At 37.9% G+C, this 14,552-nt stretch overlaps 1 protein-coding gene across 1 annotated transcript; it reads right to left on the minus strand.

Moving 5' to 3' along the window:
* Nucleotides 1-1,235: 1,235 nt before the first annotated feature.
* LOC149029819 (uncharacterized) lies at nt 1,236-10,660 on the minus strand. Its single transcript, XM_089151580.1, has 8 exons — nt 10,002-10,660; nt 6,875-7,360; nt 6,554-6,763; nt 5,931-6,119; nt 5,428-5,591; nt 4,401-4,553; nt 4,174-4,252; nt 1,236-1,757 (listed from the first exon to the last, which is right to left on the minus strand). The coding sequence occupies exons 1-8, from the start codon at nt 10,416-10,418 to the stop codon at nt 1,308-1,310; spliced, it is 2,148 nt and encodes a 715-aa protein (XP_089007706.1). The 5' UTR covers nt 10,419-10,660; the 3' UTR covers nt 1,236-1,307.
* Between the last annotated feature and the right edge of the window lie 3,892 nt (nt 10,661-14,552).

Genomic DNA, 14,552 nt, shown 5'->3' on the forward strand with positions numbered 1-14,552 from the left:
TAGATCTCTCCACCACATATTAAGAAGAAGACTTACCTCTATGCTCTAATAAAATGAACCAGAGGTGAGATCGGTAGTAAATTTCTTGTGGGTCCCTCTCTTATGTATGATGGAGAAATGCAAAATGAACACAATCTTTTATTTTTCAATTACTTTTTAGAACAGCCACATATATCTGGAAAGAGATAGTGTAGTGTTTGAAAACTGCATGCCACCGGTTGTAAATAAGGAATAATTTCTGATCAGTAAATACCATAAACAAGTGGCATCAGGTTCTGTGAAAGATGCCTCACCTGAAACCTGGGCTTATTCTCGTATGGAATATCACCCTTCTGAGACTTGTTTGTCTCTGATCACGCAAGCTTAGCTTGTGGTGTTCAATGTTCATATCTCTGGGGTGTCACATTTATGAAATTACATATGATGTGAAATTAATCAATAATCTCTATCTGGAAAATGATCTAGATGATACATCAACTGCCCATCTCCAGCAAAGTTCTTTGATGCCTTACATGCAACAACTTTGGAACCACAACTTTCAAAATCTTAATTACTGTAGATCTATGGAAAAATTTATACCCAGAAATAATAATTCACTTATTTTTTTGGTTCATAAATACCCTCTTGGGTTTTGTATTAAAAACAGTTTTAAGATACCTTACTACCTTTAGAATTCTTTTTTGGCCATTAGCAAAAATATTCCTTCTATCTAATTAGATGTAGACAATCGACACCATTACTCCCACCGCGTAGAATCTATTCGAGGTTCTACGCTTCTACCATGAAGATCGATTAAGATATCATTCATAGAATAATCAATACAAAATTCATCTCTCAATCAAAAAAGTAAATAGATGGTCAAAAATCAGTATTCGATTCGCATTTGTATCTATTACAGGACACCCAGAACTGATCACAGCTAATCTTAATTTGATTCAGTTGCTTTTCAACCCTCAATGAAGAATTTTTCACTCTTTGGTTACAGAGGAGAAGAATGAATAGATCACTTATGAAGCAATTGAAGCTAAGATACACAATTGAGGCAAAGTTTGATCAAAATCATTAGTAAGATAAACAATGGCTTCAGTGTACAGAAGGATGTAATAGTTAGACACAACCCAAGAGTAGAACTTACAAAGCGCGTTTAAGCTATCACAAATGAGAATGCACTAGCTCTCATCCCTCCCAACACTTGATACCCGACCCGCCACGAACCCCCCTCCTCCGGCGTGGGAGCAGAGAAAATAGTTATCAACTTTGGATATTGGCTCTCTCATAATGGGTATGCAACACCATGAGAGCCCTCTCTATTCCACAGACATTGCGTCCACAGTTGAATTTGAGAGTCCTGCCTTCTGAGGCAAGGACTTTTTATACTTTCCAATGACTTTTTGCCTCACCCGCTGCCTCATCCGAGTAAGCTTGTCCTTGTTCCGTTGCTTTTTTAACTCCTTCTGTTTCTGTCGTAGATTCTGCTCTTGCTCATACACACCTTGCCAGAAAACCTCACCAGTTAATGGCCATAGCCAACGTCTAGCAGGATGGTCAGACTCAGATTGTTCAGCGAGGTCCTCATCCATGGTCTTTAGGGAAGTGTATGAAAACCACCTCAGCCACATCCGACCTCTCCGGCTCTCCAGCCTGTGCTGTTCTTGCATTACACCAGTCTCTGGGTTCACATATACCATGTGCCGTGCACTGTGGTATGCCCAGACATTCACGAGCAGCTCAAGCACCCGAGAGTAGCAATGCTGATCCTGCAACATGAACGCAACTGCTGTCAAGAAAGGTACACATGGGAGGCCAAATTAACCACATTCAAAAGTGGATTACACAAGTATTTTCCTCTGCTCGGAAAAATCATACTGCAATACAATAATGCATTAGTAGGAAACAATTGAATATTTTATGTTATGTATGCCTTGAATTCTTTGTTAGAATGAACACCAAAGAAAACAATAATAGAAATTAATATAGATCAAAGACGACACAGATCTAACATAGTTCACACACGCTGTGCTACAACCAAGGACAAAGCTTAAGATGTTTTCACTGTGTAATGGAAGAAAGTTGCAATGGATATCTCTCAATAACACCCAAAATGGCATTACAAGCTCTCACCCAAAGCCTGAGTAAAAACACCTGACATGTCACTCATGCTATACAAAAAGACTTAAGGCATGTAAATAATCCCCCATACGGGTATAATAATAATCCTCCAACAGGGTATACTGGTCAATTAGATTAGGTTGTGTCAGGTCGGGTCATACCATGCCCCTGCAGGAAGAATATCTATATGGCTTACTGTCTTCTTGTAGACTAAGAGTGAACTTGGTAGTTTTCAAGCTAGGGTTCCTGACTGAGAGTTTGCAGCACAATTTTTGGTGTTCTTGATAGATCTTCATTGTAACTTTCTTCCATTACATTCAGCTTCAGCAGTGAATGTAGGGTATGTAGCACAATGCATTGGTTTAAACCACATTAAGTCTTTGTCCCATCCTTTTGTTATGCTTTCTTTAGTATTCGTTCTAACAATTCATTTGTGTTGGGACGGTCACCTCCTAGAAACTGAATCAGATGCTCTCCCCTCCAACACCCCAACACAAGCACCCCCTCAACGCCTGCAAAATGGTTGGTTACCCAGAGGCACATAACTAAAATTTTAACAATAATCAGTCTCTGGAATAGTCATAGGCAATTATGCAATTGCGATGTGCTACTAAAGCTAGAATCATTGAAAATTTTCTGGGGCTCCTAGATCTAGGCGGGACCAGCAGTTGTAGAAGTTACAAACCCATCAAGGGATGAGAGAGGATGACAACTGCCACAGCAAACTAATCAGGCTATGTTGGGTTAGACTCATTCGCCAAGGCCAAGTTATGGAACATGACACACCAAAGCAGAACTAGAAGCCAAGATTTTCAAACCTTCTACAATACAAAAGCTTTTAACTTGCTGGAAAAGCTCTGTTTAGCTTGAAATATTCAATTTTAACAATGACTTTTCTACTTGGAATTTTTTCTGTAAGATTAAGATACATCCTAAATTCAAAATGTTTTCTTTTACGTGGTTACAAGCAGGGATACCAGTTAATGCTATCTTATCTCGGTGGATTCCAATCCAATCTACTTGTGGATTTTGTGGGGATCATCCAGAGTCCAATTGGCACATCTTTCTTTATTGTGACTGGACTAGGCTTATTTGGGCAGCGGGACCTCTGGGACTAAGAACTAATTTCTTCTCCCTCCAATCATTGATTCACCTCTGCAAATCCCTTTTATTTGACTTTAACCTTGATAAACCTACTCTTTGTTTGATGTTTTCTGTTATTATGATTACGTGTTACTTTGTGTGGATGATACCTAATGATGTGATTTTCAATAAGATGGAACCTGATCCAACTCAGGTGCCCTCACTTGTATCTAAATGGATCTCTGAACTGGGGATCCATCCTCCAGGATCTCATGAATATGATGAATCCTTTGATACTTCCTATAATGGTTTTAATCAATGTATTTGCTCTTCTTTCTCTAAAGCTAATACGTGCTGATTACACTATTTTAATGTGTGCAAAGGGTATATGTTCCAAAGTCGTACGATCAGAGTGCATACATGGTCTTTTGGGGGGACAGTTTCAGATCATTTCAATGGGTCTTAGTGATACTGAGAATGTTTTGCAAGGTGTACTGTCCAGCATAATCTCGGGTTTAGATCATGCCCTACTTTCTCACACTAGGGTTACCCACATCTGGTGCAATGAGCAAGAAATTATTGATCTTCTTCCCAAGCCTTGGAACAAAGTCTAGCCAAGAAGTCTGATCCCACTTATGATTGAAATCCTACAAAAAGAGGCCTCTTTTAATTTTGGACCGTTCCAGAATGATTTTTTGTTAACTTGGTTTACTAACCTGGCCCTCTAGGCTATATGTACAGTGCTAGGACTAGTGAATGGTATAATGTACAAATATGCGACCTATGTACTTGTGGTTATCAATAGAAATCTACTTTTTCATCAGCCAAAAAATAGAAAAAAAACTTGCACTCAACAACTTTGGCAGAGAAACCCATAGAAAAAAGAATGGAGAAATCACGAAAAAAAAAATAATAGGACACAGGGGGAGAAGGTTTTCTTATAAGACCTTGAATGTAGTGACACGTGAAGAAGCTACTTACCTTTGACATACTGAGAAAACAGTGCCCACTGTGATGATGCTCATCATACATTTGTGCATCCAATGAGTCAACAAACATTCTGCAGAGGGATTGGCACATGAGTCAACAATTGCTTCAACAAGGAGGCTACAAACAGATATCAAGACATGATCCTGAGGATGTTTGCTTTTGTGTGTGGAACAAAGGGGTAAGAGGACCTTGAAACATGTTCCATTATCTTGCTATACCTTGAGAACATGATGAACTCGAGGTAGGATCCGGTTGGCAAAACCCAGCTGTGCATGACAGACCATGTGTCCCCATCCACTGGCATAGGTGGCAAGGAATTCCAATTTTTCTTCAGATTATACATCCTTCGAAGAGCCTCAGAGAATGCACATCTTGGCAAGACAACATAGTTCAGTGAATTATATCAAAGCACAAGAAGGAAGCTACAACTCAAAGATTTCCAGAAATGGAAACAACAGATAATAGTGCTTTCACAAATCTACCATAAATTGAACTTCCACAAAGAAAGAGGGGGGTTGGGGTTGGGGGATGGATTTGGTACATACTTTGTAGACTGTTTGCACACATTAAAACCAGACCATGCAGTGACATGTTTTGACTGAAGTATAAGCTTAGAAGAAGCCACTAATCCTTATTTATTTACTTATTTTTGGGAGACTGCTTGCATGACATGAACAATGCAAAAACAAAGAGGAAAACTCCATGTTTTGCAGTCAAATGATGGAGACAGACATCCCAAAGTTAAGACATGGTCTACAAGGTCAGAGAACATCTATTCTATTTTTTCTCTTTTTGGTCAAACAGAGAACATCTATTCAATGGATAGATAAACCAAGTGAATCGTTCCCACAGTCAATCTAGGTGCTTCAGATGGAAAGTTTCCACCCACTTTTCAGATTAAAGATGCTAAAGCCCTTAAAAATGTTCATCTGGCATAAAACCCGAACTAAAAGCATAAAACAAATTTAATGAAACAATATAGATACTAGAGTTCAGGGGAAGAACACATTGAGATCATAAAAATACGAGTGAGAGAGAGAGAGAGAGAGAGAGAACTATGCAAAAGAAAAATGAAATACTCTAGAGCTTTCAAAAGTAAAAGATGAAGAACTAGGTTTGTTAACTGGGGAAAATATTCATTCAAGAAATTTTTCTATTTTAATTTTTTAAAAGGAATAGATAAAAATTCTATTCCGCAAGAGCACCAAAATAAAGCATACCACTGAAAGATGGAACTAAGCTCACCTACAATTTCCAGCATTTAATGCATCACAGAAGGACCAAAAATTTTGTTGCCGTCTGTACTTAGGATCCTGGTCCATAGATACCCAGAAGTAAAGGGTATCCCCATGCCGCTGGTCTTCAATGGCTTCCAGCAATGCCTTCTCGGCAATAGTAGATAAAGAATGCTGTGCAAGAAAACTTGACCATCAGCAACAAAATAATTCAAATATATATACATATACCACAATAAAATTCTTAAACTTTACAAAGCAAACTGCTTTGGAAAACTACTATGAGGTTAAGCACTCAAGATCTCTAAAGCATTGGAGAGTTACCATCTCTTGAGTAAATCACCAAACAAAATGATAAGGAAAATTGAATAACCAAAGACATTGTTTTATCCATTTCTTGCAAAGGGGTAAATTTTAAGAACATTGAACAACATAGTGTAATAAGCCCTGAGTAGCCATAAATAAATAACTACACTAGGAAGGAAAGCATTTCTAAAGAAGAGCCAATAATACCTTCCTAGCAGTTGCTCTCCAAGATTGAAAACCTATCCAAGCATTCTTGTGTACAGAATCAATCCTGTTAGCTAAAGCAAAGAAAGCCCCATATTCACCAAGGATGTCTCGATGATAAGAGTCATTAAGAAGTGGAAGACGTGATGGTGCATCCAAGTCATCTGTTCCGGGTCTCCGACCTTTTGTGGACTGCATCCAACAAACCCGAGTATCAAAATAGGATCAAACAAAGGATCTGTTTGCCATTAAGCTAAAGAGAATTATTGGAAACTACTAGAAATCGACAAATACATTAAGGTCCATCCAGAATTACACCTATAAATGATAACGGACTGCCCGACTCACATGATCTTTCATATAATACATCAGAAATAATTGGTTTATAAGCAAGCTTCACAATAAACAGTACAAGTAAAAGAGAATTCAAGTTCCTGGTTAGACAATTTGAAGTTAATTGAACTTTTTATTACTGTGGTTTTGATATAGGATTCCCATAGGCAGTGCAAATAAATGTAAAAGGGTTTCTTAGAGCCTGCTCTAGTTCCATTCAAGCAATTCTACCCATTCACATGACTTAAATGACCACTCAAAAATCAAAAGTTCAAGACATGCAATATACTTACCAACCCAATTCCACGATACAGTGAACTTAGGTGCAGAAAAGGCCAGGTCCCTTCCCCAAAGTAAGGTTCATAGATGCACAATGGCTGCCCTGCTCTTTCAAGCTCCCTATAATCTCTTTCATGTAATTCATTTCTGGACCTGTCAGCCTTCTTAGCACTTCCATACACTCCGTCCCATGTTGCATGGAGTTGATAAGTTCTATCCTTCAACTGCATCAAATACCAAGAAAGCAGAATACTGAGTATAAATGTCAGACACAAAGCTCACAAACAATTTGGGTTTAAGTTGAAGAGATAAATCGTCACCCATCAATTCCTTACCTCCTCCTCTTCTTGGCGTGTTCTGGCATTCACCATTTGAAATTGTCTCTCTTCTTCCCAATCACTATAGAAGAAGGAATTATCCACTGAACTTCTTTCATTAGAACTCTCTGCTTGTGTACAGTTCCAGAGCTCCTCAACCTTGTCAAGAAATTTCTCACTCCCAGAACTTATATTCAAATACCCTGGACCTACAATATCTTCAAAGAGATGCCACAGGCATTCTTCTTTCAACTTCAGAGGGACCACAGCAACATCCTTAAGATGTGCAACCTCTGATGGGAACTTGAGAACCTTCTCCACAAGTGAAATGTACCCCTCAATAGTTTCAGAAGCAATTAAGTTTCTTCCAAGTACTTTTGCAATTGACCTAACATTCTGTGCCAGGGGAGACAATTTTCCTTTTGAAACTAATTGTAATAGAACCTGCTGCAGAAGTCTGATATTCTCCTTTGGATGAAGAAACCCATTCACCCTGTCATTAACCTAATTATTATTGGACCAATTGTCAGTTGTTTCCATTGTAAGATTTCATTAAATTATTAAAAATTTAAAAAAAAGGAAAAAGCTCCATGACCTGAAGACCAATAAGATAGGCCTCAAATAATGCCATTGGTCTATAAACTTCATGCCCATCACCAGGCAGTGAACATCAGAGAACAGCATATAAACTTTTTTTTGGGTGAATAGACTAAATTAAACCCAGAGTAAAGAATGTACAATGAGGAGGAAAAAGGGGGGATGGGGGGCAAAGGCAGCCTATAACCTACTAGAGGGCTGCAAAGAGGAACCTAGACTGCAGGTAACAACAATGTGTCTGTTCCTTGGGGTGTCCAAAATTGGGGGTTGGGGAAACTGCTGAAGTCTAGAGGAAATATCAAAGTAGATGGCTTTCCAAACTGAGTCCAAAGATTTGGAGTTGGAGGTCCATCTTCTGAGGTTGTGTTCCCACCAAACACGAGAGGAAGTTGCGCAAAACACTAGCTTACCTACTAAATCACATATAGAAGAGCTGGAGAAAGTCCTCAAGAACCAAAGACAATCCTGAGCAGAACTGAATGAGTGCTTGGATTGAGGCCACATGAAAGCGTTTGGACCCCAAAATGGGGTCAGGCCATGGAATGGGTCAAGAGACGAATAAGAATGCAGCCTAGATCCAGTGCGGTTGGCTAAGCAGTTACAGGACTCTGTGAATTGAAGGATAAGGACGATTGGTTTAGAATTTGAAGGAAGGAGGGAAATAAATGGTATTAATAGGGGGTTCCCTCAACATTTGGAACACAGAACTCAATTCAAAGACACCAACACAGCACAGATCTCTACAAAAGCAAATTAGCTTTTTATTTACCTTGTTCACAGCTATGGCGGAATAGATTTACATTGTAACTTTTTACATTCAATACAGAAAAGTATCAGTCTTCTTACAAAAGATCGGCCACAAGTTTTTAGTCTTCTTCCAAGAGGCTAACTTAAGTCCTTGACTTGCCGAGGCAAGAAGAGGATCCACATACGCCTGAAGCCAATTAGATCATTGAGTCACCAATTGACTCTGGCAAGCCTGTGCAACTTCAACAAGGCTTGAGTGAATTGCTGCGAGATTCCAGAGAAACATTGTTTGCCAGGCTCAATGGTACCTCTATGACGTAGAACTGTTACCAGGTGAGGGGCAAGAGTGGAGGAAGGATAGGTTGCCTCCCCTTAGATTTAGAAAATGGAAGACCTGATTGAGGACTTAGTGAGGTGCTTGTGATGAGTTTACCAACCCCTGGAATTCCCAAAGAGATTGTCAAACTCATGAAAGGGCTAGCAACCACCTATTGGAGAAACGAAAAGATATGTGACTCAATAAGGAGGAGCCACAGGCAGACAAGCCAAGGTCAGCAGTTGAATAGACAACCAATGCTTGATTTGGGCATTAAAGACAAGCCATGCAGCATCCGTGTCCACAAGGACAGTGGCAAGGACATATCCTCCTAGGCTAGAGTACCCAGTGACCATAGAAACCAACTATCTCTGCTGTCAATACCCATCAAGCATGGTGAAATCATCAGGGAAGGAGAACTTTAGACAGCCCAATTAGGTAAGGCGTCCAAACCATTGTTAATGTGGCCTCAAGAGCAATTGTTACTCCTTTAGGCACTAACCAATTTTGCAATAGCATGCCTGGGCAAAGTGGCAACTGAGGAGGATTGCCATGCCAGTTAACATTCAATGCACCTAAAATTAGTCGTCTGCTTCATCTGACATGTGTGAACGTACTAGAGTTCAACCTGAAGAGGAAGTACGTAGCCCTGAAAGGAGGCTTTATGGGGGGATCAAGTTGACCAACAGGGGGGTACATGGGCCCCATAACAAGAAGGACCAATAGACCATGATAGCCTAGTGTGGTTGATTCAAGACTAAACCAATCACGTGTATGGGACAATGATGAGGCCAATGTAAAGGGAACCCTAACCTAAGATAATAAACCAATTGAACCAGGTATGTAACTACAAAAGTCCTTGACTTCACTAAGTTCTTAGGAGAAGATAGTATTTCTATGGAGCACATTGTCAAATTTGGGATGAGTGAGGTCATGAAATTAAGATTGCTTCCTAATTCATTGAATAGTACCCCTTTTACTTGGTAGTACAATTTACCTACCAATTCCATCCATAATTGATGGGACATGGAGGACAAATTCCATGCCTAGTCTTATGTGGCCAAACCGCTTGTATTGTGGTGGAGTTTGCACCTACACCAAAAAAATGCATAGTGACTGAAACACAATGTTTACACAAGAAAAGACAAACCTAGCAATCCAAATTATAATTACAATCGTGAAGGATGTTTCCAATACTCAAATTTCAAAAACCTGTACAACTCTAATTATTCTGAAATATTTTATAAATACAACTCCAATGAAAACCTTAACGAGTCAAACTTACGAAGGGGGAGAACTAAAATCTATCACAAACTCCAACTATTATAAAGAAAATGCTGATATGAAACCATTCATAAACCAAGAAAAACCAGAAACCAAAGCAAAGCTGCTATTGAGAGAGCAAGAAAGACCAGAAGTTAAAGGGAATGTAATAAGTATAAGAACGAAGGATCGTCAAAATGCAGATTTCAGAGGACCACTAACCACAGCAAGCAGCGCTTTTCTAACTGCAGAACGCACCACTGGCCAACTTGAAACTGAAGATAAATTCAACTCTCTAGCCTCTCTCTGCAATTTGTCCAACAGCTTTGACGGCTCACCGAAATCTGAACTTTCCATCACCTTCCTGCCTGGCCTGCCCTCAAACACTCCCGGCTTTTCTTGGGAAGAAACCTCCGGCTTCTCCATTTTGCAGCTATACAAAAACGCTAGGAATTGAATAACAAGGAAACCAACTGTTAAAATCCATAGCAGATAAGCAGATTTCCTGGATAGTAGAACCCGAAAAAATCTCGGTCTAGACCTTTGAACAAATGATTCTCGATAGCTTGCTCTTGACGACAAAGAAGGAAGCAGAGGACCTGTTCTCTTCAGTGGAACTACAACCTCTAAAGAACCCATCTAAAATTCCACAAAGTCACTGTATTTACAGAAACAAAGCACGGTTCTGTACAAAAATTTCAACAACAGATCTGAACAACAAAACCTTTTCCTCAATTGCTTCAGTTCTTGTTTCCGTTCTGATTTCCGCCATTAATGGATGCAAGAAGAATGTGAGCTGAACAAGAATTAGAACAGGCAGTTAAATCCCCTATCCATTAGTGTCTAATCAACGATTACTGAAACAAACCAAAAATTTAAGTTCTAACGAAAGACGTTTTGGGTGATCAAAGACACCAGATTTGAGAGCTAAATAATCTGTAACGTGTCTGTTAGTGAGTTTACGAGCAGTAAGCACTAAGCGCCAAGCACGGTTAAGTTTTGCATAATTACAAAATTCTACACAATTTAATAGAATTACTAAAATTACCCCACTAATCCAACATTATTTTTTCCCCCCTTTTTTTGAACCCACTAAACTATCAGAATGCTTTTCAGTTTTCGGGAACATTTATGGTTAACTCTCTCGTGTCAAATCAATCTTGAAAAGTAAGTGCTTGTTTCTAGTTGCTGCACTGAGTCTACAATTACAAATCTTGCCATCTACTTTTCTTTAATAAAACAATTAATATTCACGCACGTGGTTTTTACGCAGTTGTTGCATTTTTTTTGTTAAGTCAGTTCTTTTTACGCACGTGTATTGAATTCACCATATCAAATTAATTTGGTTTCTCTCATAAACAATGTAATACAAGAAATGTGAAGTATTAAATTTTTTGGGTGTTGGTAATAAATATACGTATATTGTATCTACTGTGTTTAATTGTTGCTGTATTTGTTACAGTTCTCGTTCTAAAGGTTTATTGGGTTTGACTCATTTCTTAGTATGAATAACCCTGTCTATTGCATGCACGATAATTACTGTCAATTTCCACTCCTTAATTTGGACCGAACCTTGTGTTTTTATGTATCTATCTTTTGTATTTTTCCTTTCTTTTGTGTGTCTGTATTTTCTCAGTTTATGAATGAAGTCTTTTAACTTTTTACCAAAAAATAAAAATGAAAATAGTTCCGTAAAGGTTATCCTCTATCCTCCAAGACATAAAAAGATTTTCAATTCACGTTAATTGAAGATTGAATCAAGAATCTGAAAATTATAACTTGCGCAGGTTCATTGTTTTCGGATTATTATTATATTTGTTCCCCATAAACTTTGGTGAAATTCCTAATTAGTTCTTATATTTAGAGAATTATTAATTAATAGACCTCTCTAGTTTAACATGCCCAAGTATGGGTGTCAATTCGGAACGGTACCAGTAATTTGGTATCGTACCAATTTCAAACCGTTATACCGAATTTATATGATATGGAATAAAAGCGATATTTTTAAAAATTGTTCGATATGATTTCGGTATAAAATCAGTACAAAAAAAATAGTACGGTTTGGTATATGGTACAATATAATTTCGGTATCAAAATAAATCATTCTTCTAATGTTCTTCACTTACAACATAAAAGTGTTTATGGCATTGGTTGTGTAATGTGGTCTTTTAGTTAATATTTAACTATTCAAATTTACAATACATGCAAAAGAAGAACACTGTACTTATATTTTTCATATAATATTTTTAATATAAGCTTTTTTAATTTGAAGTTTTTTTTTTTTTCTTAACAATTGGGCCCAATCTAGAAGTAATGTCAATATAGATTGAACCTTAAATTGGGCCAACCCAAGACTAATAATGTCAAGATGGGCCTTAAATTGGACTTAACCCAACCTAGATATAAGGGTGTCAAGTTTGGTATGGTATTCAGTACATACCAACAATATGCTACCTAAAATAGAAACCATACTATACCGAATTCTAAAAAACGGTTTTAGTATCAACTGTACTGAATTTGAAAATTGAGCGATACCGTACGGTTTAAACAGTGCAGCTATATACAGTAAAACGGTATTGATACACAATTGACACATTTATGCCCAAGATACATCCTTATTGTTAGTCCATACATCTTAACTGATGACATGTAGTTTTGGAGGAATTTTTTTAATCCCGAAGTTGACCCTGATCATGTAAACCACCCCATTCCTTTAATAGCCTCACTTAATTGCAAGTTTGCAACTGCCAACAATTATTAATCCACCACTAAGCTTGGATTTCATTTATTTAAGTAGTGAATTTGTGAACAATTTTTCTACCCAAAAAAAAAAAATTCCTAGATAGACTTAATGCATGATGTTGTGGTGAAGACTTTCATCACGTGTGGAACAAGTTTGTTAGCGAAAAATGAGAAAGAAGCCTCCTGATGACTGGATGGCAGGAAATTGTGACGACTCTGTAAGGGGTAATCGAGTGTGGGTATGGAGCGATTGGAAGAAGCTCAACGGCCAAGTAATATTTGGCTGCTGCAGTGGGTCAAAGGAAGCTAATGTTCTAAAGATGGAATTAAAAGCAATTATATGTGGCCTCACTTAAGCCGATCGTCATGGTGTGTCGAAACTGCAAATTCGATCGGACTCCCAAATAGCCATTCGCATTGTAACGGAATCACTAAGCACTCCTTGGGTGGTGCAGGATATTTTTGATGATATTCAGGAGATCAAACAGAGATTTCATAGGGTTGTGTTCGTCCATCATGTCCGTGAATCTAACATGTGTGCTGATTTTCTTGCTAGCTTTGCTACAACATCTTCGAAACCGTCTTGGACCCTTATAACCTCCCACGTGGCTTGTCCGAACTAGTTTTAGAGGACACTCGTGGGAAGCGTTATCAGAGGATGTAATCTCTCTTTTCTTTCCAGTTTCTAATTCAAAGCACCTTTCACCCAAAAAAAAAAAAAAAGAGAAAGATAACGAAAGAGAATATTGGAAAATTAAATAAAGGGGTGGTGGTTGATGACTATGTAGGGGCAATGTGGTCATAGAGATGACAGTAACAAATATTAGGGTGAGAAAGAGGGGTCTTGCTTAGGTCCTCCGCATGACCATCAAACCACACACTATGGGCTATCGGATAGAACTCGACAATTGAAATTCAATGGTCGAGATTCAATTTTGACCGAGATTTCGGATTTGATGGTCCGAAATCTCGGCTTAACGGCACATGACCCAAACAATTTCAGAGAAACAATACATGAAGCGGTAGTGGTGCTGTAGTCATAGAGACAAAGAGGAAGGCGACAAAGGTAAAGGATGTAAACAATAAGGTTAAGATTAGCATTTAAATATTTTGACCGAGATTTCGGATCTGATGGTCCGAAATCTCGGCTTAACGGCGCATGACCCAAACAATTTCAGAGAAACAATACATGAAGCGGTAGTGGTGCTGTAGTCATAGAAACAAAGAGGAAGGTGACAAAGGTAAAGGATGTAAACAATAAGGTTAAGATTAGCATTTAAATATTTGTAAACAATAAGGTTAACGGATGGTTGATGCCCTTGTGGCTGTAGAGGACCCCAATCATTAAATGGTGTGTAAGCACTTTGGTTTTTATATTTTTTATGGAGTGTATATGTAATGGACTGCAAAACCAAGGGGTCTATGTGTAATTTGCTTTTTAGAAAAAATAGCAAATTGTACTAGCACCCTAAAATGGAAGTTTTAAAACATAATACCCCACCTTATGTTTGAAAAACACATAGGTCCTATTATGTTAGAATGGTTAGGTATATTATCGCAAAGACTAATATACCCTTTCAAGAAATCTTACTCTCATTTATCAAAAAAAAAAAAGACATTCTTCCACTTACAAAGCTTATTAGAATGAAGACATTGTTTTTAGATTTTTTTTTTTAAAACTTAGATTTTGGTAAGGGCATTTTTGAAATTAAAGAAAAATAAACGGTGGGTTAACTGTTTCATTAACAAAACGGATTAATGTGTTTAATGAATTGGGGTGTCTGTATATTTTAAACATTAAGTGGTGTGTATGTGCTTTAAAGCCTCCATTTTGAGGTATCAATGCAAATTTTTTTTTGAAAAACAAAAAAAAGAAGAAGATGCAGATGACGACTAGCCATTTACATTACATGGCTGCGTTTGTTTGCTGGAATATAGATGGGGTGGGAAAATTTAAAAAAAAACAAAATTTTGCTACTTTTCATTTAAATCCTAAAAGTGTATATTGTTTAATTGTTTCGAGTGGAAAAG

This window comes from Hakea prostrata, chromosome 1 (genome assembly GCF_041222555.1).
Source record: "Hakea prostrata isolate BN-2017 chromosome 1, UWA_Hpros_2, whole genome shotgun sequence".
Lineage (NCBI taxonomy): Eukaryota > Viridiplantae > Streptophyta > Magnoliopsida > Proteales > Proteaceae > Hakea > Hakea prostrata.